Below are 26874 nucleotides of genomic sequence, written 5' to 3'. Positions count from 1 at the left end.
TTCGATCGGTGTTAGATTTAACACCCGTGGTGTTAAATCTAACACCGATGTTTTTACAGTGTAGAGGTTCGTTAATCCGAAAATTTGTGACGTTATTCTGAAGGTTCGTTATTCCGAAGATTGGTTAATCCGGAAATGAAATTCGGAACAATGAACCGTCGGAATAACGAATCTTAGGAATAAAGAGCCTTCGGAATAACGAACCTTCGGAATAACGAGCTGTAACCGAAACGATGTATAGACTGGGGTGGAGATATAGCCCTAATAAATAAGACTTGATTTCGTTCATAACACTCTAAATCATACGAATGATGTATTTGTATCTCTTGTCATTGATCATGATTAACGTTTTGTAAGTTGGATCTCCAAATTCAAATACCATTAATGTCTTCGAGTACCTACATTTTTCGTTCCAACAAAGCATAATATCCTGAGGATGCATGGTTATCTCGTTAATCTGCCTGATTTGCTTGCCACTCCTTTTGTATTACAATGTATCTCACTCCACAATCATGACATTCATGTTCCTCACACATTGTAAGCCCTACTAAAACTACCAGCCGCCCAGTCATCTCTTCCTCGCACATTACTATAAGATGCTAAACTTATGCTTTGGTTACAGAAAAGACTTACTCAAAGCGGGTCACAAGACACGTACATACCGTTCTCTGCGTTTTTATTCAGGCATGAACCAGCAACTTGGATGTCCACTCTGCAAATAATACACTACGTGATAAGAGCACGGTAGGCCTGCAATCCTGAAACTATAATAACATAATATTGAACACTAAATTGCAAAGCGAAGCAAAGACATGTAGGCCTACGTTTGTCCACTGTAAAGGTGTTTCTCCTGCCAAGACCAAAAACCACACTGCAGTTGCCCCTCTCTCTCTCCCTCTCCTATTAGTCCGGGAGCCAGCGGGGGTCAGCCTAGCTGAAAAGGTTACCAATTTTTATGTATATAGCAATTTAGTACATATGCCCCTAAGTATGGAAATGCACGTCTGGCTGGTCATCGGTGGTGGGTGTGGCCAGGAGGGCCAAAAAAAGGACCCCTCAAAATTAGGCTAGCCTAGCTGGAAAAGTAACCCCATGGAAACAATTGGAACTTGTTCGTTACACTTACAGGATAAATGAATGACCATTGCCAGACGTTTTAAGTGGTGGGGGGTAGCCGCCAGACGCTCTTAAAGGCCCAACTCCACCTAGGCTAGCCTAGCTGAAAAAGTAACCTCATGAAACCCACTGGAACTTGTTCGTTACACTTACAGGATAAATGAATGACCATTGCCAGACGTTTTAAGTGGTGGGGGGTAGCCGCCAGACGCCCTTAAAGACCCAAATTTTTCCAGCTAGGCTAGCCTAGCTGAAAAAGTAACCTAATGAAACCCACTGGAACTTGTTCGTTACACTTACAGGATAAATGAATGACCATTGCCAGACGTTTTAAGTGGTGGGGGGTAGCCGCCAGACGCCCTTAAAGACCCAAATTTTTCCAGCTAGGCTAGCCTAGCTGAAAAAGTAACCTAATGAAACCCACTGGAACTTGTTCGTTACACTTACAGGATAAATGCATGACCATTGCCAGACGTTTTAAGTGGTGGGGGGTAGCCGCCAGACGCCCTTAAAGACCCAACTTTTTCCAGCTAGGCTAGCCTAGCTGAAAATATAACCTAATGAAACCCACTGGAACTTGTTATTTACACGTACATGATATCGTATGCATGGCCGTTGCCAGACGTTTTAAGAAGTGGGGGGGGGGGGGGGGGGGTAGCCGCCAGATGCCCTCAAAGACCCAATTTTACCAGCTAGACTATAACCCTGGCTGGAAAAGTAACCTCCTGAAACCCACTGGAACTTGTTTTATGTTTGTATCTCACCTGATAAACACTGTCGACATAGTATTCTGGTGTTCTTTCAATAACTTTCCACACTTTTGAGCTATATAATGACCACCAAATTCACTCCTCAGATCATCTAATGATTGCTGTCAAGTGTTAATATTGGTGAAGTCCGACTACGTCAACAGTCAAAAAGTCAATGAACTAGGCCTTTGCCATTTGAAAATCTCTGTAATTACAAAGTCGATACGTGGACGAGACATCACTTCGCTTTTGCCTTGTTAGATGGTGAATATGTGTAAGCTTCCGTTTCTAATTCATACAGCACCAGCATACATGTCTGAGAATAGCGGTAAAGAAGATTAGAGTCTTTGGCAACAAGTGCAAAATTAAATTCTGTGCCTTATTTGCTAAACAAACGTGGTAGGAGGATAACGACCTGTTAGGCAATATGGCGGTACAATAGCTCTATATTATTAGTGTTATAGAATAATGACAATGATGTGTTCTGAAGCATACTTTTCATTAGATGCTTTTGCAATGACTCAATGTATACTTTTAATCGAACTAAGTATTATCCATGACTTGCTCATGAATTACGGCAGAACGATTCGGTGAGGAATGTTTTCTGTCATGTCATTACGGAAGAAGTGAACGTGTCAATATTTTGCTATTTGTTCCATAATTATTTCTGAAGTGGTTAAAGGTATTTTCCTAAAACATTTTTTTCTTTTATATAATACACTGTACCTACGTTGTATCCAAATGCCTATTCGTTGAAAAAATGCGGGCCATGTATTCAAAGGTCAAAGATCATAGGTTAATGGAAGTAGGGCATACATTGTACAACATTTCACTAAGTTGTTGGTTTGTTTGTTTTTTTTTTTTTTTTGGGGGGGGGGGGCATGATTCAAATTAGTGTCCTAAAACCTTGTATAATACATGTATTTAGTTTTGTAGTCACGACTCTTGCTATGTATGATGCCAAACTCTTCCCGCTCATACAAATGCAGCCGTTTCAGGGAAATAATTATGATAATGATTGGTAATGCTGAAGTGGTTCTACTATGTATAGAACAGAAAGTGAATTTGACAATGGTATATGATATCCGCAATTTACTCTTTGACAGGTTCTATCATCCGATTAATAATGTATAAATTGAATATACAGTAGTCCTCTATTCAGTAACTACAGGTTAAGTTAGATAAGCTGCATTCATTTTGCACGCGACCATGGCGTTATAGCCAAAGATGATTGAATTCTGTAAATCTCTGTGTGCCTGCACAGGATTGGAAAACGAAACAACTTTCTGCGTATAGAACAACGAAACAGAAACTGGTGCATGCATTATTCTCAGTCACTTTGTTATGCATAATGATGGTTTTCTCATCACAGTTCCGGAATCTCAGCTCGAGGGACTCGAATTGATCCCAAATCAGTCGGCATGCGTATATCACCCAAAACAATATCTGAACACAATTATAACTGTAGTCCTCCATAGTCCGTATTGGTTGCCGATAAGGGCTGGTATCAAGTTTGATTTTCATATTATTTACAGTACCTTGTATTTTAATGTTTTCATCGAAATGCCCGTATACGATATGCGTATCTCAGTTAACTCTTTAAACCATAGTTGTAATCTACGTGCCAAGAATATCATGTTTTCAATAAGCGTGAACTCCAAGACATGTCGAGATAAGGGCTTTAAGACAAAAACGGTTTGGCATCGTCATTATAAAACGAATTCCCCTTTTACAAGACACGTTTTAGATTTTAGATAGAAATATGGATTCGTTTGAATGCATACAAACAGCTTCTTAAATCCTCTTACATTTTGTTTTTAAGATATGGTGTATACTTTAGAAGTGTAAGAAGCATGCTCTTGTTTTAGAGGCTTTGAGTACTGGTAAGAAGCATATGTTATTCTTATAGATTATGTGAATAAGTACGCATTCAAGACCGTTTTGAATAAAACGTATCCAGACAACTGCATATCATATTTTCACCTCTTCCTTCATGCAGATGTATACTCTTGCCGAGAAGGTTAACTGTTTGATAGAATAGTGCTCACCTTATTGAAAAGGTAATTGGGTAAATTTTTGGTTTCAGTATATTATTCAAACACAACTAAGTTAACTTTTACATTAACATTTTCACAACTCACAAATTCCACACGCACACACATTTCATGATTCACAAGATTCAAGTTACACTAATCCTATTTACTTTGCAGAGTGCAACAACAACATATACTGAGCAAATAGGCTTACATCAGTTCGCACTATTCAAGGTTTAGAGTAGTTAAGGAACTAAATCGTACCCGATTATGTGATGCTAAGTTGCACCTTGAGATGATGGGCAATATTGCCCCTATAAAGGAGGAGGCAGTGACACTGACTTGCTCCTTTAAAGGAGCAATTTTGCAGCAGTCATAGAGCAATAAGCACCACATAGGTGCAACGTCATACCAATAAGGCACAAGATTGCACCCTCACGAGAGGGTACATTCTTGCATCCTTCGGGCATAAAGTTGCACCTAAAGGTACGAGGTTGCGCCTTTTTCAAGGGGGCAAAGTTGCTCCCGAGGGTGTAACTTTCACCCTTTCTTGCGGGTACAAAGTAGCACCCAAAGTTCCAAGATTGCACCCTCAAAACAAGGCACAATCTTGGAACTTTGGGTGTTTCTTTGCACCCTCACGAAAGGATGTAAAGTTGTACCAAGATGTAAAGGCTACACGGGGTGCTAGCACCACTTTGTGTGGGTGGAAAGATGTACCCAAGGGAACATTTTCGCACCCTCAATAAAGGGTTCAACTTTGCACCCTCTCCGCAGTATTATTTTATACACATGTGAATTCCTTGTTCCTGTGAGCTACGTTTAATATGAGCGTGACACAGTATTAGACACGTGTCAAGCCTTCGCAGACACAGAATTTTTTTCTTCATATTGTTTAAAGGTCATTTAAAACAAATTTGAATATATATTCATTTCTTTTAAGTTAAGAGGAGCAAATGAGGAGATCATGACCTGTGATACATGTTACGGGAAGTCTATATTTTTATGTGTACTCGTTTTTTTTTTCATCTACAAGGAATTACCTATGAGCTAATTGGATAAAGAAACTGAGCATTCCTTTTTTTTTCATCAGTTAATGTCAGTGCTGGTGTATTATTCTTGAAAAGTTGGCATCTAAATGTCCTCCAAACCAAGTACTTACTGTATAAAATTATATTCCTGTGAGTTACGTTTCTTATGAGCATGACAGATCTGTAGACACGTGTCATAGTGGTTACAAACACTAAGTTTCCTTTGCTTTCATCGTCATCAAGAAGCGATTTTGAACAATTTCAGATGTTCTGGTTTTTTTAATTTTGTTACGAGAAGGCAATAATGATTACATGTAAAACATGTTAAGGAAAGTTGATAGTTTGGTTATTTTATCATTACTCATCTTCGTCTTCTCAACAAGAAGATGATACACATAAGCTCATTTGCTAAAGAAGTTGAAGGATGTTTAATTGCTGGTAGCCACGTGATAGGGGCTTTTGTCATTTTGTCATTTTACATCTTAATCCCTCGAAACTAAGTACATGCAGTATTAGTTTATAGATAACATAATATTTTTGTTGTTGCTGTGAGCTTATTCATATGACTTTTAGACATGTTTCTCATATGTTTCTGTCATATGCTTTACTGAAGAACAGCAAATGTTGAGTTTATTGGCAAGAGAGGTTGATCATTACTTTACATTTAAGTTCATTGAAGTGCCGGAGCATAAACTTGTCTTGAAATATTAGCATCCAAAACCCTCCAAACCAAAAACGTGCAATACTAGACACGACAGGAATTCCTTGTTGTTGTGAGTTATGTTTCTTAAAAACACTGATTTTTTTTTCTGCTTTTGCAATGTACTATGTTCAAAACACTCTTGAACAATTTTCAGATTTCGTTTCTTTCTTAAGAGAAGAAAACGGTGAGGTCATGTGAAGCATGTTCCTATAAGTTTTATTTCGTTAATAATTTTTCTTTACCCATCTCCTCAACCGTAAGGTGATACGGTACCTAAAAAGTCATAGGCCAAAGGTGTTGAGCTTTACTTCCCCTTTTTAAAGTAAATTTAAGAGCTGGGGCATTATTTTTAAAAAGTTGGCATTTTAAGCTATGTACACCGAGGACGAGTCTTACTGAATGGATTTCTTGTTGCAGTAGAATTGTATTTTTTATGAGCTTGATGGAGTATTAGACAATTGTATAAAGTGTTTGCAAAGACTTTTAATGTATTCCCTTTTGCTAATGTCCAAAGAGTTCATTTGCCAAGTTTTGATTGTCTTTTGTTTTAATCATCAGGGGTTTGTTTTATCATGGTCATAGAGGAAAGAAACTTAATTATAAAAAAGCTTTCATATAAGAAGAGATACTGTAGGACACAATTTCATCAAAAGTTGTGATTTTCAACATTTCCAAAATGCAATTGATGAATATTTCTCCCCAGGGCACAGAAAGAAAGTAGTTTTTGATCTTGTTTTTTTTTTTTTTTTTTACGTCAGTATGTTATAATACCCGCGGGTTTACGCCCATCCCACCAATTTCCATCCGGATACTGTACCCGGCCCTGTTTTTTGTTTTTTGTTTTTCATTTTTGTTTTACACTGCAAAGAAAATGAGAACACTGATGTTTGAGAAAAATCCCGACATGTTTGATTGGGCAATTCTTTTTTGATGTCTATTATTCTTTCCAAATAAGTTTTTTTGGTTATCACTGAGGACAAATACAGATACCATATTTCTTCTACCAAAACCACAGCACTGTATATTCTCATATTTCTACAGTATTTCGTCTCAACACTTGCCCTATTGATATTTCAAAGCATGTTTCCCTGTGCGCTCAAGAAACTCCCCCATTAAAGGAGACCTCCGGGTGATTCTCAGATTTTTACATTTGTACAACTATGAATTAGTTATACTGAGGACAGAGTTTCAGAATTTGTGATAATTGGGATGAAGAATAAGAATATTTTCAAAAAATAGAACAAATTGCAATGAACAAGGATGATGACATGGGAGAGTCACCATAAGAATGCATGAGTTGGGGCTCAAGGAAGCAGAACAAAAGAATAAGGCAATGAATAGATTATAGACAGGTGAACTCGCAAGCAAGCGGTATTGTTACGGAATTACACTGCTATCATTTCTGAAATATGTGAACCTTATAGCTGGTAAAATTGGGTCTTTGAGAGCTTCTGGGGGCTACGCCCCACCACTTAAAGCGTCTGGCAACGGTCATGCATTTATTCTGTAAGTGTAAGAACAAGTTCCAGTGGGTTTCATGGGGTTACTTTCCTAATTTTCAGCTAGGCTAGCCTAGCTGGTAAGAGTTTGGTCTTTGGGGCGTCTGGCGGCTATTGTCTGGCAACAATCATTCAATTACCCTTTGAGTGTATCACAAGAACAAGTTCCAGTGGGTTTCAGGAGGTTATTTTCCAGCTATATATAGGCTAGTCTAGCTGGTAAAATTGGGTCTTTGAGGGCGTCTGGCGGCTGCCCCCCCCCCCCCCACCACCACCACCATTTAAAACGTCTGGCAACGGTCATGCATATATCCTGTAAGTGTAAAGAACAAGTTCCAGTGGGTTTCACAAGGTTATTTGTTCAGCTAGGCAAGCCTAGCTGGAAAAAGTTTGGTCTTTAAGGGCGTCTGGCGGCTGCCCCCCACCACTTAAAATGTCTGGCAATGGTCAATCATTTATCCTGTAAGTGTAACGAACAAGTTCCAGTGGGTTACATTAGGTTACGTTTTCAGCTAGGCTAGCCTAGCTGGAAAAATTTGGGTCTTTAAGGGCGTCTGGCGGCTACCCCCCACCACTTAAAACGTCTGGCAATGGTCATTCATTTATCCTGTAAGTGTAACGAACAAGTTCCAGTGGGTTTCATGAGGTTACTTTTTCAGCTAGGCTAGCCTAGCTGGAAAAATTTGGGTCTTTAAGAGCGTCTGGCGGCTACCCCCCACCACTTAAAACGTCTGGCAATGGTCATGCATTTATCCTGTAAGTGTAACGAACAAGTTCCAGTGGTTTTCATGAGGTTACTTTTTCAGCTAGGCTAGCCTAGCTGGAGTTGGGCCTTTAAGAGCGTCTGGCGGCTACCCCCCACCACTTAAAACGTCTGGCAATGGTCATTCATTTATCCTGTAAGTGTAACGAACAAGTTCCAGTTGTTTTCATGGGGTTACTTTTCCAGCTAGGCTAGCCTAATTTTGGGGGGTCCTTTTTGTGGCCCTCCTGGCCACACCCACCACCGATGACCAGCCAGACGTGCATTTCCATACTCAGGGGCATATGTACTAAATTGCTATACACATAAAAATTGGTAACCTTTTCAGCTAGGCTGACCCCCGCTGGCTCCCGGACTATATGATACTAGTACTCGGACTTTTATGGTGCGCAATGAAAACGTCTGGTTTTGCCCTCTCTCTCTCTCCCTCCCCCTTTGAATATAACCCATAGTTACATAATCCTGCGCCTCCAACTCTATCAGGCATATAGGTATGGATGCACGTCAGGAGTCCGACACCCACGAGTCATGGCCTACAGGTCATACTGCTAGTGCCCACTAGTCATGCAGCCCACGAGTTGGGACATTTAAACTGAACGAGACCCACGAGCTCGACATTCACCAGCTCGACCACCAGGCAAATAAGGCCCACAAGTCCGACACTACGCAGGAAAGGCTCACTAGTTCGACACAACACAAACACAGGCACGCACACACACACACACACACACACACAAATTGGCCCAAGAGACCGACACTAAGCCCACAAATCTGACAGAATGAACAGCGCCATCTATAACCCATTACAAGTGCTCAATTGTATAGGGTGTCTGGATACTTCAATGGCAAGAAATAACGAAGGAATAATCATTATGAAAAGGGGAGTTTCATTAGTCTAACTGGCGCGAGAATGTTACCAACCCCCCCCCCCCCAAATATATATATATATATATATATATATATATGTATACATGCTGTATACGTACTGTATATTCTAGATGTATATTTTGTGTGCTTGTGTGTGTGAAATAATTTACTGTTTGTGCAATAATGCAATAATGTGCAATCAGTGCAATAATTAGCAAAAAAAAAATAAAAATAAAAATGATGAAACAAAACAAGTGAAACCGGTGCCTGCAAACTATTGTTACCCAAAATGTTCCAGTCGATCTTGATTACATAAGCTCTCCGTTTATTTCATGTGTTCCTCTTGGAAAGGGAAAAGTAAACCCCAAGCCAAACTTTGCAAACACACGATGCCCGAAGTATTGGTCTGTGAATATGCCAAATTATACGATACTGCTTCTTATGCACAGTAAATGATACGAAGCATTGGAACATTTGTAAGTACAATATGTCATTTATTGATGTCAGCTTCATGTAAGCTGAGAAGTCTGTCTTAATCATGCATTGACATACATGATTGAGCTTTCAGTGACACGGATGCATAAATACTAATATGTCATCATCAGATAAGGGGCCTCTACTGTAATCCATATCTGGTAAATGGATTGTTTTTACCTTAATAGTGCAATCTGAAGTTGCCTCAGTCATACAAAGATAGAGTGAACTTTCGGAAACGTTTTACTTCTTCAGACCTACCAGGGTCCCATTTCATAAAACATGTTAGGATAGTAACTCTTGCTAGAATGGCAACTTCCAATAGCAACAGCCAATCAGGAAGCTGGATTCTTGTCGTTACCATGACAATTGCTATTCCAGCAAGAGTTGCTATCATATCAACTTTTGTGAAATGGGGCCCAGGTCTCATACATTAGGTGTGAGACTCATGCCCCAGGGATCTTACTCACACTCCTGATAAGGTTTTCCTCATGCTCCACAAAAACAAACAAACAAACAAACAAACAAACAAACAAACAAACAAACAAACAAATAAACAGATCCAAACATGGGTTTCCAACCATCAAAAAGGTCATACTCTGAAACAATTTTGTCTGTATCAAAATAAGTCAAAATATCATATATTTATTATGCATCAGATTGCATAACTTGCAGCCTAAACATGCTACAGCTCTTAAACATGCTACGTGTATTGATATCTAAGCTAATGCTAAAGCTACTATGGCCTCCCCTCCCCACTCTCCCTTTCACTTTGCTCCCTTGAGTGGTGTTGCCACAAAATTTCATGCTTAGCTGTTTTCTCTCTTGCCTTGGAATCTCGGCTTCTCACAATTATCAGGTTTATTCCAAGCTAAGACATAGGTGTGCTATTCTGCTACCAATATCACTTTCAGAAAAAAATATATATATTTATACATATTTTTACATAAAACAGGTAGATTTGTGTGACAGGGAGGAGCCTTGCATTCCCAACTTTAAGATAGATACAGGGACCGTTTATTACACAACACATGGTATATCAGTGACACTGATTTAATGCAAGAAACTGCTCTGCGGCATACTTCCAAGTCTTTCAAATATTTGTAAAATATAATGCATAATATGTTATTATGGTGTCTGTAGTGCATGTAATTAGTTATTTGTGACCCTGCATTACTAAACCCACAAAAAGTTGTCAGATAGATTTGTTTGTTTCTCAATGACATATCACAACTGATGGTAAAAATTTTATGTTCCTAACACATACAAGAAATGGATAGTTAAATACAGTGTACATAAGGATGCTAATACATGTACTTGTGAGAAAAGTGGCTGTGAAGTTAAGTATCTATTTATGTCACAAACTTTAGATTTTTATACACATACATAAAAGGGTTACTCTGAAAGAAAGCACTACGAACTCAAAATACCTGAGTTGACCAAGAATGGTACTTTCAGGCCAACTGGATAATTAACCCATGTGACATTTTGTGGGTTTGGTGTCGCAGTTTCGAGAGTTATCACAAGCATCAGAATTTGGAGTCAAACATAATACAAAGCCAGATGGTATTGCACATGTAAAGTTCCTTTATACTGACTCATGAGAGTTTGTCTTTGACATCCACTCACACACATTTAAGGTTAAAATATATAACTTAACTAGAGTAATTCAGACTGTCATATCAAAGGGTAAATGTCATCATCTTCATCACATACGATGGCATTTTCCTATCATATTATGATGACAATTATAATATGTTAATTTGTAAACTTGTTTTTGAACTGTGTAATTCTCCTGCTGCCATCATAAGTTTTCGTGGAGTATCCCATATTTTCTTTTATTTCAAAAAGAAAAAAACAACAACCCTTCTCAAGTATTTGAATGATCTATTGCAACTATTCCCATGGATTTGGGGGAAAGAGTGTATGTCCATGAATATCTTACACAAAAGAAGTTGCTACAGTTACAACCACGACAACTTAAGACATGTACATTTAACATTGTAAGAGAGAGAGAGAGAGAAATGTAGGCATTCATTCACTGATGAGAAAGGAGCAATAGACCAGTTTACTACAACATAGTCGACTCCTGTTATACCAAAGTCCTTGAGATCATATAGTTTTCTTCCATTATATTAAAATTTTGTTATATCTTAACAAACAAACAATAAAAAAATACAGAGCAGATAATGTTGGGCCTGAATATTTACCTCGTTGTAACTGAATTTTCTTACAACCATGTTCTCCAAACAGGTGTGCACTGTATCAACACTTCATGCATATAAAATAAAAAGGACTCCTTGCAAACCAGAAAATTTGCCCAAGGCTTGTCTAAGCTTGCCCGATATAGCAACAAAGGATGCATGCAGAGTGCAATCAAAATGTCAGAATATACTGTGTATGGAGAGATGGTTAACACAGCTTTATACCAGGTCCTTCAAGAAAAAAAAAGGCCATAAATTTGAGTACATAAGTAAACTGGCCTATACACCAATACTGTATGTCAACTAGTTACACAGCCTTCATCAGCTTAATGCCACATATCAAAGAGCAGTGTTTACACATAAAAATAAAATATTTATGTGGAATCCAATACAGCATATAGGGTTGCCTTATACTACTAGTTTTCTGGAGAATATCTCTGTCAAAGAATCTCTGCAATTTTTGATGGTCCACTGTAAAAAGTGGACGACTAGTATATATTAGTAATTGACAATGATAATAGTGGACTCTTGTAAGGCACTCATTCTACCTAATGAGATACTCATGGTGCTGATGTACAAATCTTGCAAAAATGTTACATGGATACAGACAAGGTAGACAGTAAATGGACTGAACATCAGTTGCTGCAAACAACTCCACAATACACTGAATGGCAGTTATATCAAATCTATAGTCTGAAATCATCCTACATGGAGAAGTAATATAAAAAGGAAGCACACTTTGCACTTTTATGTAACTATTCAGCCTGTATCTAATTGTACTGAAGTAATGCGAGAGTCTGGCAAAGAAGACTAATTAGGTGATCTTGACCTTGACCCGCATCTATCCCATCATGTTGTACAGCTACATGTGGCTGCAGTGTGAGCGTCTCAGATTTAGGGTCACAGAGATGAAGCAGTCTTGTCATCAGCTCCTCATCATGCTCTCCATTTGAGGCGAATTCCATCCTAACAGAAAGGTTTCCCATATCACTGATATGCTGGTGACATAATCAGTGATACATGTATTAGCTAAGGACTAGGAGATTTTCTCCTGGCTGTACACGTACTGTATACGCCATATATTTTGCGAGTCTAAATTTTTGCGAATCGGGAATTCTCGACGATTTCGTGAGTGGTTAAATTTGCGATTGTGGAGTCCTGTACTGAACAGAGAAATGTACACACGTATGGCACATTCACATCGGGATCAGAGTCAATATTTCGCATGTCTTTAAATTTGCAAATAGCACCTGATTCGTGAAATTCGCAAAAATAAAAACCTCGCGAAATATTCAGCGTATACAGAACGCTGTAGCTGGATTGAGTACTGAACCTGAGCTGTTTGCTTTGTTTTGCCTTGCTTTGATCAGCTGAAGTATGCCGTGTCAATAAACGTCAAGTCACCTTACAGCACCAGAGTCTGCCCGTCATTTGTGTGTGAAGTAGAATCCCCACCCCTCTTCAGTAAATTGCTGTCCCATGCTCCTACACAATGCACACAAAGAACCACAGGCTGGACTTCATGTGGTCCACACCAAGTAAGTCCTGGACAGGTCTCTGGCTCCATTTTTCACTTCACAATTACCTTGGGCGTTGTGGTCTTTGGAAAGGCAGTTCTTGTCCTGGAAAGATAATTCAAGTATTGACAGCTTTCTATATAGTCACATCACTCTTTTCTCCTTTCTGCATGCTTCGGATGGATAGAAGTACATGTATATTAAAGCAAAACATACATTATAATAATTTCAACTGTTTGATACATCACTGACTGAAGCATTTTATCTAAATCGGCTAAATCTATAATAACTGTATGTCTAACAAAATTCTCAGGAGGTTCACTGAATATCTCTGCATTGGAATAATATAATGATACTTGACAGATAGCTCAACTTCTTTGTGAGAATAGAATTCTTCTTCTATTGAAAAAGTACATCTCAAAGCAAAATGTACATTTTTATATCCATGTACAATACATGTATGAATTTAACATCACAGCATGGTATTACAATGTACATAATATCATTATATAACTCAATATGCTCAACAATGACTTCTCATGTACATGTGATGTATTCTTTTGAAAATCAGTCATTTGATAAAACTGGTTTGCAATTCTGGGATAGTCTTATCAAAACAGCAGAAAGTCTGAAGAACTTCTAAGTTTATGAATATAATTTGTGTTAGAAAGAGATTCTAAAGAAGATGGGCAAAAATGTGCTATCAAAGATTTTTATCATTTGTCTTCCTCTGTACAAATGTATTTGTTACGATCACAACAGCTGATCTACATTTTTTTAAACAAATGTATTGTGGAATGATTATGACCTCAGACAGTCACAAAAGTTCAAACATTATAATCATCTGAAGTGTGAATTTGCTCCAAAATCTACGTTACATCTTACTTTTTTTTCAGTTGTTATGTAAAGAGCATTGTAAGGGTTATGAAAACAGTATACAAATCAATTTCATTCCTACATTATGAAGATTCAGAAATTGTTCATTTACAAACTTTGTACATCCTCATGAGATGTATTGCATCATTCTCTCACATGATGCTTTCAATCTACATGAAATTATCATTTCTCCATGTAAGTATCAAATTACATTATATATTACAGTAATTACAGTATATCATACATGCCATCTGAGCTGAACATTCCTGTAGTTACTCAATCTCTAAGAAATTTTTCCAGAGAAGGACCGGAAAAAAAAGGGAGCAGTGCTTACTTGGTCTAACTTGCAGGACTCTTGAAAAGTAAGCCGGGCTGACCACACCCTGTTCATTGCCTGGGCACAAGATCACACCATTCCTGGAGACAAAGAACTTCAAGCCATCTGAAACACAAATAGTGAACATCAAACTGTAAATAATGTGGAAATCTTGTGTGCCTGCTTGTTTGGTAATTTTACCCCAGCACAGCAAAGGCACGCACTTTGTGTAAGATAATGACTGCATTTGAAGATAGCAAAGATAGTGAGTCATTAACACTGATGTACATTATCAGCCTTTATACTGTTATTATCCATGGTGATTGGTTAATTTCGAAAGTTATACCAATACAGCAGGTGTTTAAGGGTTAAGGTGATAAAGCTGATAAATCACAGTACAATCCTATTGCTGTTGTCTGTCACGTAGAAAAAAATAATTGAGAAAGACACAAACTCTCAATATATTTCCTATCTTCTGAAACAAAATTTTATTTCAATTGATTAACATGCATTTTTATGAAATCACTCTACCGATACATGCCTTCACCAAGTTATAAGCAATTGACGTGATGCTTTTAACAAACATGAAATGGGAGCAGCCTGTTGTTCAGACATCTCCAGGTGTTTTGACTGTAGAAATCATTAACTATTGTTACTTAAGCTATCTATATATGGCACTTTAATACTAGACTGAAATGGTATTAAAATTATTTATCAGGGAGTAAATAAGTTGCTAGCTGTAATGGTAGTATATCATGTATGAAGGAAATGAAAATGGGTTTCCCCCAAGAGAATGTACAAGTTGGACCCACACTTTTCATCATATTCATAAATGGCATCATCACCAGTCTTGAAACGGCTCAGTGCAGTATTTTTGCTGATGATACCTTGATGTACATTTGTATGTTTCTCAGAAGAATCTCAAGTATTTAACCAATAAACTACAACGTTGAAAAAAACTTTGTGAATGCAGAAATTTCAATAAATAGTGGTTCTTATAGATTTAAAGCTGGCACACAAAATAAGTTTCGAAAAGATAGTAACAGAGGAAAGACAAAATGATGTAGATATTTGGGAGTTCATAAGATTCTGTGGTTTAAAAATTGTGTCTGTGAGCAATATTGCAAGGGGCTATTATGAGGATATCCTACGACAGTAAATTAACTCTGAAGCAAAGATTAATTACTTACCTTCAAGAGCTGCTTGAAGGTCAAGAAAGATCATTACTTCACAGGATTTTCTCATACCTAGAAGTGAATGGTATATGAAAAAAAAAAGGTCTCAGAAATAATGGTAACAATTACAGTACTACATGATAGGTTTGTCTAGAAAGCACTGGGACTTAATTACAAAGTTCTTACAAAGTATTATGCAATTATCAACTCATAATTTACCCATCCTAAACAATATGATACCTCCATATGTACATAGTTTAGGAGATTCTTGTCTCACCCCAAACCCCTTTGTTTTGTAGTGGATGGTACAATTCAGTACTGGTCAGTAATGCACTTTTCAGTGCAGTTGGGTTTTTATGAAAGTCAGATAATCAACAGTATGTTTGTATTTTTCTGTGTGTTTCATCTTATAATTAATTCATGACACAAAAAGAATGTAGCTTACTGCAAAATGAGAAATTGGAGCTGATGGCCTATTTTGTGGCATGAATTTTTTACAAATTACAACTGGCGTTGAATGCAAAGAGCATAGACATGAACTTTTGTGTGCATTTTAATTGGGTGAATCTTGGCTCTCGAAAATTCCTGAAATCAAAATGAATATAAAAATTTTGGGCTTTACAGTAACTCCTGAAGACTAGTCCCAAGTGGGCTTATACTGGCAGGTGTCTATGGGAATGCGTGTTATAGTAAAATCAGCTTATCCTCAATGGGTTAATGTGTAAAGGGTGCTACAAGATGCAGCATTTCGGGCCAATTTTGCTCATTTCATCACTTGAAAATCAAGCATTGATTGCCAGGTAGGCACCCTACTCTTTGATACACTTATCGAGAGCATGGATTGCTTCACCACCAGCTTTTAAACGCTGAGTTAATGTTCTGTGTTAATCTTACCACTGATAACACCATCTGCACCAGGCTCACCCTTGGCGAAGTGGATGTATGTTCTTTTCATCCGCTTTAGTCCCTGTGAAGAGATAAGTTGAGGGAGGGAAGGCCACAATAAAACAACAAATGCACGCAAGCACAGGGAGACATATGTGATGAAGCTTGCAATGAATCCTGACAACAAGATACTCTTATCCATAGTAATTTAGTACTCATTAAATTGTTGATTTAATATACCTACAACGATACTGACCTACACGACAGTCCAGTCAGACTATCCAGAGACTTCCATAATATCCACAAGATGTATAGGAAGAATTAAAGCCACCTAATTGCTGATGAATTCCTTTATTGAAATGAATTGAAATAAACTGAATTGAAGCAATATATATCTTTTGAGAAATGCCCAAAACTGCTGAGAAGGTTCATATTTGGGAGATAACATACATAATGAGAAAATGCTTCATACTGCTGAGAATTTTAGACTCTTCTTTTGCAGACAATATATATGCAATAGAAAGTATCCTAAATTTGCTGAGAAAATACATTTTAGTAATTCCTTGACTCCCTCTGAGGATAGCTGGACAGAGATTATGATCACATTTGTGATTAATGGTCAGCCGCATGTCCATAGGAACGAGAGCTAGGGAATACCAATGAAATAAATATTGGAACCTGCAGAATTTAGACACTGGTCAAAACAAGATAAGAAACTATACGAGTGTAAATACCAGGTATTTGGACCTGTAGAATTTAGACACTGATCAAAAAAAGTTAAGAAGTATGAGTTCAATCAGTGCCAGAGGTCAGCTTCAAGTTGCTCACTATTAAGTCTAATTTCACTCCCTATGTAAACACACACATCTGAATAAATTGTCAGCTGACATCACAATTTCACATTGGACTTGCATGAAATAGGACTTTGATTTTCAATGACTGCTGGCGTGTGCAGGTGCATGAGGTATGAAAGGTATACATGTATGCCAGTGTCTCTTAATTTTGAAAACCTGTTAAATATAGTAAACTAGAAAAGCACTCTGAGAGCGCAGACCTCCGCCAAGCATGCAGCTCATTTCCACCACTGATCTTGTTCTTCCATAGAGATATCAGTGATTTCCACCCATACGTACTACTAGTACTAGTAGTCACCCCATTTCCCAATAGAAGCCTTTGTTACGTCATAAACCCTAAGCTGCACGGCGCGCCTCGCCCCAGCAGAAACCAGGGCACGCACTTTAGTGGGCGCTTGCAAATCTCAAATACGCGCAGCCTGAACTCCCAAGTTCATTGACCCTACCTCCCAAAATATCAAAAATCCTTCATAAATTCCCCCAAAATTCTCGGATCACTACCAAAAGTTAATCGTTTGTTACTTGTGTCATTCTCAACCTTTCCTGCAAGTTTCATCCCAATCCGTTCACTACTTTTTGAGTTATTTTGCACACGGACAAATGAACGAACTAACTAACGAACTAACTAACGAACAAACCAACGGTAACTAAAACATAACCTCCTCCCTTGGCGGAGGTAATGACTAAAAATTGACTCCTATTGAGTGGGACTGGGTCCTCATATGCAGAGGTTTGGTAGGTGAGGTGAGGATTGATAGGAAATAAGGTTTATGAAAGTATACCTGCAATCATATGTATAATGAAATGATATTTCAAATCATGGAAAGTTACAAACTGGCCTACCTGTCTTTGGATTGACTCCCAGTTCCTGAAGTATGTTCCATGCACAACAGTTGGATAGTCTTTAGCATTAGTGATGGCTTCTAATTCTTGGTCTTGAACCTTCAAAATGCATGAAAGAAGCAAAATAATAAAACTCAAATGGTGGTGTTCTTTGATCAAAAGTGACTTTGAAACTCTTTCAGAATAAAAAAAAAGTTAAAAAACAAAATCAAGTTCTGCAACATTTTGAATAAGCTTACCTCAAAACTATGACCTTGGTTCGCACAGATGAGCAAATCTCCAGTTGCTGGATCCTCCTTGAGTGAAAATCGTTGCTTATCATTGAGAGCGACAACTTGGCGAATATCATCCTCTGTGTAATTTTTGAACATTCGATGGGCAAGTAATTCTCTGACGAGAAGGTATCCACCTGCAATAGAAGATCTTCACATGGTTAATAGGCTCTGCTGCATTTGCAACATTTGCAACACCTAAGTATCACATTAATGCATAGTTCTATATCAGTCCGGGAAACCCGCTCATGAGGACCGCTCCCGCGTACGAGGACTGCCCCGCCTCATGAGGACCGCCCCCCCGCCTCATGAGGACCGCCCCCATGCCTCATGAGGCCCGGGGGGAACGCGCCTCATTAAAACACGTGTTTTAAGGGCGCTCTGCATCGGTTGATTAAAACTCGATTTTTGAAAAAAAAACAGATAGGATTTTTTCTTCTTTTCATCATGGATAGTGGACATGTGTGTGTAACAAAAAATCACCGTGCAAAGTTGCAACAATTTATACGTCAGATGTGAGATGAATAGAAGTGAATAGGGGGGCCTCATGAGGCGTTCCCCCCGGGCCTCATGAGGCATGGGGGCGGTCCTCATGAGGCGGGGCAGTCCTCGTACGCGGGAGCGGTCCTCATGAGCAGGTTTCCCGGACTGATATGGTACCTGGGGTACAATGCAAGTTGTGCTTCTGATTTTGATATCTAAAGCAACCTTGAATGATCTGATACATGAAATATTGGTATATTATTTGCTTATTAGATGGTAAAAGGATATTTTGAACTTTCTAGATCCTCAAAGTAAAATCCTGCACCTTTTTGTTTCGACGTATAAATGACAATTTCTTCCTGTTTAAATAATATACAGTAAAGTTTTACTCAGGAGACAATGACAGCAATAATTTGGCATTGATACCAACATTCAAACAAACGGAGAAATATCAAACCATTAATTATAGTGCCTAACATACGGTATTCTAATATCGTTCATAAGATCTTACCTGGAAATATCTGAAACCCCATCGTTGGAGCCCTATGCCGCAGGACTAATGACAAAGATCTAGACAACCTCACATTGTGACGCCCAGAATGAGCCATGGTCATGGAAGAGATTCTCGACCGGGAAAATTGAAACGTTCTGAAAACCAAAAACAGCAGCACTGAGTATGAACCCCTTCAGCGGAGAATTGAGAACTGACTGATACAAATGGTGGATATGGCATTTTACGTCGATTCGCAGATTGCAGACACTGTATGAAGTCTAGGTTGCGACATCAGATGAAAAGCCGTCCCTAGGTGTAACAACAAATTTCATTTCCTTCGCTCCCGTACTGCATGTCGGCGATGCACGTTACAACAGCGAGTAAATCTACACGGAATGTATTACGCAATCGGAACTCACAACGTGTTGTTTAGCTACCCTGGGCCTGTCAAACCACAACCTCCATCTCTGTTTCCGGCCGTCCGCCCCGCGTGCCCGCCGGCGCCGCCGTATACCCGTGTGCCGCTACTCCAGCTGGTTGCAAGCTCCTACTCCTATCTTCCTTCCAGGGCAACAAGGCTGCCTACCAACAAAGAAGAAGAAGAAGAAAAAATGCCTCAGCATCGAGATACAGATATACGACGCTTGTGGAACATTCAGGTCAATGACAGTTTTAACACTCTCCTAGCAGGGCGAGTATTCAGGTAACATCAGTTGTTTTGTCATTACCAACGATCACCAATTCCGAAGAAATAGACTAGGTGTAGTGTGTGTATATTGTGGTCCCATATATTGTCATCCCTGTAAGCTGGTAATAATTACCATGAGTGTATACTATACGCGGCTCTACTATCATGACTACACTCTACAGCCTACAGCACAGGTGCATGTTTGGTAGGCCTACGTGTCCTTAACCAGTGCAGTGAGTGGATATGGATGTAAATTTACATTTGTCGCATGATGACGTACCACATGTATTTAAACCTCTAAGTTTAATAGTTGTCTCGAGAAATATGGCTACTTTGGATGTTTCTTCCTCCAGGACTGCAACTGCATAATGAAAGAAGTTAATTTAAGCAGAAGAGTTTCTGTAATTCTGGGGCTTGTGCTTGTCTGAATGTAAATTTACTTTCGTATCCATGTCAGGGCGGATCCAGGAATTCCGTAAAGAGGGGGCGCGTTTACAAAATTAAAGGGGAGGCGCACGCACCCCTCCCCCATTTTTTTCTTTTTATTTCTTTTGTTTCAACAAAAAATAAAAGGGGGGCGTGCGCCGGTTGCGGTCCTCCCTGGATCCGCCCCTGCATGTGAATTTCTCAAAGTCCACCAAAGCAAGCCAAAGTGTGACCAAAATCACAAGTAAATGGCTTCTTTCTAATCACTCATGTGAAATTATACTGAATCGGTCTTCAGAAAGTGTCGATATCAATGTTGACTTTCATGTCGCTCAAAACAAACTTGCGCTTGTGCTTTGCGAATGATCGCAGCATACTGCCTGCGGGATCTGAAACTGAAGTTAGCCATCCAATATTATGGAATGAATCTTTCAATTCAAGTAACTGGGAGCAAAAAAAAAATAAATGTTCAAATGATTTATGGCAAGTTTAATTAAGTCAGGGGAGAAATACACACGCTATATAGACAGACAGCTGACAGAGACAGACATACAAACACAGACATACATGCATTTCTCAACTGACTTCTGTCAACTAGCCACAATCATCGAACATTGATTTTTAGCTTTCACTTTGAGTCCCACTATATATTATGTTACTTTAAAGATATGTAGCATAATCATTATATGGCTAACTTCAGTTTCAGATCATGCAGGCAGTGTATGCTGCCATCATTTGTGAAGAGCGAGTTTATTTGGAGAGACGTGAAAGTCAACATCGATATTGCCACTTTCTGACAACCAATTCAGTGTAAATTCACATTTGTAATTAGAAATAAGCCATTTAGTATAACTTTTGATTTTGGTGGTTTGATGGAATTTGAGATATTCATATGGACATGAAAGTACATTACTAGTACCAGAATTTCTGTGGCAAAGTACCAACCAAGTTGACCTTTGCTGATCTGTTTGAATAAGTTGCTGTTCTGTGATTCTGGTGTGAATCATCATCCAAATGTTGTGATTGCTTGATTTATCACATGATTTACTGTATTCATACTTAAACATCAGTGTATTAATTAAGAACTTTGATCACATTAATTCTTCCATCTAGGAGTCCTTTAAATGCCTGCTTAGAAAGAGAGCGGACTTGTGTAATGGTCTTGTTGTTCTTCCTATTGTCCCTGCTCCAGACATGACCACTCCAGCTTGCTGCTTGGATCTGAAGATGGTGTAGTGAGATTCTACCAGATTCCTACATCATCACATTCCACAGAAACTGAGAAACCAGAGGTACATTGTAACTTCACTGAACAGAGAATGCATTAATGTCAATGAACATCCATGCCAAGACTGTGCATAAAAGACCATGTCTGATGTTGCAGCAGTGCGCAGTAACAACTGTCCTCTGAAAAGTCGGTGATCGTCATGTCAAGTAAAGAATGGTTTGCAATCTAAATGAGGTTATAAGCATCCTTCATTGAAGTCAGAGATATAGTATGTTCAATTTCTAGAGATATTTAAGCCTTTTGTATGTAGAATCTTACGGTACACATTTTGACAAGATATAAACTGTGCATATAATGTAGGCAGTTGGCACTTTGATTCAATCAGGAATAAATACCCATTATTGTAATATAACAAGGAGTAGTTAATTTCAATTCAGTACTGAAACTAAGGCAGGGTAATGGATCTGTGCAGACTACTAATACCCATTATGTTCATCCATGTTTTCAAGCTCAATATTTTTGTGTCTGTAGCCCATTCTCAGTCTGGAAACCAAGGGAGGCCCAATCCAGGCCATGGTTGTCCACAATGTAGCAAACTTTGGCTCCTTAGAACTGATTACAGCTGACTCCAGGGGAACTGTGACAATCTTTGGCAAGCAGCAGATTCTTGACAAGCGAAGCGTTTCAGACCATGCACTGAACAGTCTCCAGGTTGATATGGACGGTGGTAATTCAACTTTTGATTTTCAATACCCTTGTTGTATGACGCTCTCCAATCATGCTAATATCAAAACATTGAAATAATACATGTCTGATATTGCTTTACCTGTCACGAAGAATGCATTGCTTGATATTAAGTTATACAAGAATGAGATAGTAATTATGTGATACATAATATAATGCACATATTTGTAGGCAGAATGGAATTGGCAAGCACACTGCAGTATCTGCAGTGTTGTTATCAAGATGGTTTGATGCAAGCCAATCTCTTTCTTATTAGTCTAATTAGACAGGGACTGACTAGTTTTAGAATATATGTGGAATCATGTTTTGTGCCAAAAATATATTGTCCATTTCCTTTCAATATTATGGTGTTAAAATAAGAATATAAAGATAAGTTGAATTGAATTGAAAGAATTTGCCAAATACCAATAGTTATAGTTTCAATCAGATATGATAAAGATGATTTATATTTCTCTTTCCATTTTATGGATGAAAGCGGGTAACCTGGCCATTGTTGCTGGAGATGTTGAGGGTCAGATCCATGCAGTACTCCCGTTCTCCTCTCTGTGGAAACTTAGGATACCGCAGACAAAAAGTACCCAGAGGAAGGATCTTAAAGTAAGACTTTAATTTGTCATTCTTGGCAATGTAGAGTTTTGATGTTTCATGCAAAATTGAATTGATTTTGTGCGTTTGCTTCTCCTGTATCTGTGTACAAAGTAAAATGACATATTTCATGCATGAATGGGTTAAGGTTGATTTGAAGTAATTGATTTCTGTTCTTGAGACCTGCTACATTTTCTTCTGTAGGTAGTTTATAGGATTTTTATTTTACCATGCTTTTATATCAAATACAGTCTACTCCTGTTGTAACAAAGTCCCTTGGGACTGGCAATTTTCTTTCGTTATATCAAAATTTCGTTATAACCGGACAAATAAGCAATAAAAGATATAGAGGTAATTATGTTTGAATTTTTACTTCGCTGTAACTGGAATTTTGTTATAACTGTGTTCACTATAATGAGAGTGCACTATATTGGTAGTGATCTTCTGGGCAAATGCATTTATTATTTACATTTAGTATTGAATTGATATCAGTCTTCAGAAGGAATTCAAGAACTTCTCGCCACCAGACTCTACAGCAGCTCTTCGGGTATAGCAACAAATTACATTCTAGCCTCGGACAGAGCCAAAAATCTTCACTTCATTCAGCAAGGATCCTTAGTTCTCACGCTGCCAACATCAAGTTGCATCAAAACAGTAAGTTCACCAGACCTCACCAACTCCACAGGCGGAGCAGTTTGAAAGCAAACATTTTATGTTCATGCATGAATGTGACTGGGTAGCAACAGTAACAACAACGACAACAACAACTATTTGAGCAATAACAATATCATCCACCCACTAACCAAGTACAGTTCCCCATGCTCTGATGGCATGATACACTTAAAATAACAAGATTGGCTGATGCCAGGGGACAAAAATGCAGGAAGCTTTCATTACAGTACAATATAACAATGTAAATCCCTATAAATAGGTTTGGTTATAATTGCTTCAAAATGGAATTGATATCTACCAACAGAGGGTCCCAAGTTGAGGTGCTGCTTCAAATGCTGCTTTGCTCTAGTGGGAGACTCATATCAGTTCTTAGTCATTTTATCACTTCCAATAAAATAAACAAACAAGCGATTTTTCTAGAGGCTATTTGAGGGAATCATAAGCCTTTTGAAAAAGTACAACATTTTACAAATGTTTTTGTTTCTTGAAGCGTGGATGCAGCACTGAGAGGAAGTTTGATTCTACTTTTCTGATCCCTGTCGTTATTTGTAGCCAAAAATTGATTGAAATAGTTTATTGTGTTAAGGCCTTGCTAAAGAGATAAGTATGGTGAAACATGAAACATGCCCAGTGTTGTTTTGCTATGATTTGTTTGTTGTAGATGTGCAGTGGTTACTTTGTGTCCCTTCCTGATGAGGCTGACATTCCTGAGCTGAAGAGTGGAATTGACCATCAGGTGGCCCTAGGAGGAGAGGATGGAACCATATCCATCATGTCCAACTTCAAAGTGAGGAGTATATCTGTCTTATATTTTCGTACACGTAGTCATAATATTTGTCCAAGGAAGTCTCCTTGGTATCAGTCCTGGGCCCGGTTTATCAAAAGATATAATCGATTATAAATTCCCTTACGACACAGGCTGCCATAGACTTATGTTAGAAATCAACTATATAATCAATTATAACCCTTCATAAAACAGGGCCCTGGTTTTCCATCAGTCTTTGCCATGATCAATTCCAAAGGACTGCCAGATACCCATTTCTACAAAGGGGGAAGAGGGACAATTGCTGGTAAATGTCTAATGCATGGATGCACATACTAGGTAGGAGTCACACTTGTAGTGTTCTTTTTGACCGGAGCTGTATCCACTGTGCTTGCGAGTTCACACAAACTAGAAAATGCAATTTGTGATTGGGGATCTGAAAATCATCCAAAACCAATCAAATATTGATTATGGTTTATAGCAAAGTAAACACAGCTTTGGAAAGTATAGGTGATTCACCAGCAGAAGTCAGGGTAGTACCAGTTCTTTACTGAAATGTGAATATCTCTTAGGACACTTTAGTGGTTTAAACAAAAGCCAGGAGAGCATTATAAGAACTGAATTGAATGCTTCAGATCATGTAAGTAACATAATCGGTTTGTATGGTATTTACAGATTATTGATATTCATTCTCACTGATGAATCACACAGATTAGCATTACTGTTACTTATTGGCACATTTTAGATGTTTCATTTCAAGGCATCCCCACCCTGTCCTTGCCTTTTTCCATGTAGATTTCTGAGCTTCAGTACACAAATATCAACCTGCCAATAACTGAAATGCTATGCCTCTCATCTGTGCAAAACGATGGCAAGGACTCCCTCCTGTGTTCCGGACATTTCAACCTGGTTTTTCTGTATCACAATGGACAGGTGAGGAAAGAGAGTTCAATGTGCTATTAAGCATTTATTCAGACAATGAGTAATATTGTTAGAAATTGAGTATGGCACACCCAGGTAAAATGAGTAGTGGACGCAGAGAAGTTAATGTGTGATCAAAGCCAAAATAAGAAAAGAAAAAAAGAAATCAAATGCATAAACAAGTGTTGCCTGAAGAAAATCTCATCATATAGGAGCAATAAGATGAAAGCCAGTGACCTCTTTACAACAGAGTTTGCCAAAAGAATGGAATCATAATGTATCAACTTCTAAAACCAAATGTTGTATACCAATATGTCACTCCCCTCTCCCCCCGCTTCTAATACTCTTTATTCAATCTTTTCCCTCCTTTTTGTGATTTATGTTTCTAAACCTTTCTGAACTATCAATCTGTATCTTACTTCAAATTTTGCTTGCCTATTCTCATTGTCTGTCTCGCCAATGCTTTGATGTTTTGTTTTGTTTTGGGATTTTTGTTTGTTTTTCTTGAACAGTGCCTTGCAAAGTATCAGACATCAGATTGGGTAGTTGCAATGTCTCTGTGTGAGGCAGAGAAAGATGGAGAACAGGACATCATCATTGGCTGCCGAGACAACACAGTCGGTGCTATCAAAATCTCAGGATGACGCTGCGACTGCACTTTGTTTCGGTGACCCTATTTCATGCCTTTCTCATGATGCTGTGGTTTTATCCTCATGCCAGAGCCAGACAGCATGCCACAGAAAAGTTTCTGAACTATCGATGCTTTTTGCAACCAAGTGGAGGGAGAAGAGTAATGCTTTTGATTGAGGGGCGTCTGAGGCTGTTTTTGTTTTTGTTTTTGGTCTCACCCAGATAGTGGAAGGCATCACTTTTCTGTCAGTGGCAGTGGTGGCATCGGTATCGTCATTGTCGTTAGCAATTTGGTGTACTCTCTCTAACTTTCCAGGGCTTTGAGCTATGCATGACCACCAAATTTGCCCACAAGTTCATATTACCTAAAAATGCTGGTCAGGTTTGAGTATGGGTGCAGTCCAACAAGAACAAAGAGCAAAGGGTCAATGAACTTTGCTCTGATAAGCACTATACTCACAGTATTGTGGTGTGCTCTCAATAACTTTCCACATATTTGAGCTATGACCACCAAACTCACACCACAGGTACATGATCTGAAGATGCCGTCAAGCTCAAATATGGTTGAAGTTCTACAAGTTCAGTGGTCAAATGGGTCAATGAAATTTACCTGATAAGTCCTGTACACATAGTATTGTGGTGTACTCCTAATAACTTTCCACGGCTTTGAGCTTTTACCACCAAATTCATACCGCAGGTACATAAACTAAAGATGCTAGTCAAGTTTGAACATTGGTGGATTTCAACAAGGTCAGAGGTAATGGGCAATGAATTTTACTTGATACACACTGGTTGACTGTACACATATTTTGGTGTACTCTCAGTAAATTTCTACAGCTTTGAGCTATGACAATGAAACTCACACAACAGGCACATAGTTTAAAGATGCCAGTCATTTTCTAATATGGTTGAAGTCTGACAAGTTCGAAGGTCAAATGGTCAAGGAATCTCACCTGACACTGTGATAAGAACTGAACACATAGTATTGTGGTGTATTCTTAATTACTTTCCACAGCTTTAAGCTATGACCGTCAAATTCATACCGCAGGTTCATCACCTAAAAA

General features: G+C 38.5%; 2 protein-coding genes across 2 annotated transcripts; one reads left to right on the top strand and one right to left on the bottom strand.

Annotated features, from left to right (window-relative positions):
• Positions 1-12844: 12844 nt before the first annotated feature.
• LOC139719474 (tRNA 2'-phosphotransferase 1-like) lies at positions 12845-19268 on the bottom strand. The gene is made up of 7 exons (XM_071630888.1): positions 19172-19268; positions 18145-18314; positions 17906-18004; positions 16218-16290; positions 15339-15395; positions 14167-14274; positions 12845-13061 (listed from the first exon to the last, which is right to left on the bottom strand). Exons 1-7 carry the CDS (start codon positions 19266-19268, stop codon positions 13021-13023), a joined length of 645 nt encoding a protein of 214 aa, XP_071486989.1. The 3' UTR covers positions 12845-13020.
• A 280-nt stretch (positions 19269-19548) lies between these two features.
• LOC139719509 (uncharacterized) lies at positions 19549-25824 on the top strand. Its single transcript, XM_071630927.1, has 8 exons — positions 19549-19856; positions 21460-21559; positions 22027-22222; positions 22715-22836; positions 23317-23478; positions 24158-24283; positions 25055-25192; positions 25693-25824. Exons 1-8 carry the CDS (start codon positions 19549-19551, stop codon positions 25822-25824), a joined length of 1284 nt encoding a protein of 427 aa, XP_071487028.1.
• The last annotated feature ends 1050 nt before the right edge of the window (positions 25825-26874 follow it).

This window comes from Diadema antillarum, unplaced genomic scaffold (genome assembly GCF_040938485.1).
Source record: "Diadema antillarum isolate AM-2024a unplaced genomic scaffold, OU_Dant_1.0 scf00000111, whole genome shotgun sequence".
NCBI classification, from domain to species: domain Eukaryota; kingdom Metazoa; phylum Echinodermata; class Echinoidea; order Diadematoida; family Diadematidae; genus Diadema; species Diadema antillarum.
This window is presented reverse-complemented; position numbering and strand designations above follow the sequence as displayed.

Coding starts and splice junctions, on each gene's coding strand:
- LOC139719474 (XM_071630888.1), bottom strand. CDS start 19,268: ATGGCTCATTCTGGGCGTCACAATGTGAGGTTGTCTAGATCTTTGTCA. Junction 16,291..17,905: donor GGGAGTCAATCCAAAGACAG/GTAGGCCAGTTT, acceptor ATCTCTTCACAG/GGACTAAAGCGGATGAAAAG. Junction 14,275..15,338: donor CCTTCAAGCAGCTCTTGAAG/GTAAGTAATTAA, acceptor TTTGTGTTTCAG/ATGGCTTGAAGTTCTTTGTC.
- LOC139719509 (XM_071630927.1), top strand. CDS start 19,549: ATGTATTACGCAATCGGAACTCACAACGTGTTGTTTAGCTACCCTGGG. Junction 21,560..22,026: donor CAGAAACTGAGAAACCAGAG/GTACATTGTAAC, acceptor TTGTGTCTGTAG/CCCATTCTCAGTCTGGAAAC. Junction 24,284..25,054: donor CCATCATGTCCAACTTCAAA/GTGAGGAGTATA, acceptor TTTTCCATGTAG/ATTTCTGAGCTTCAGTACAC.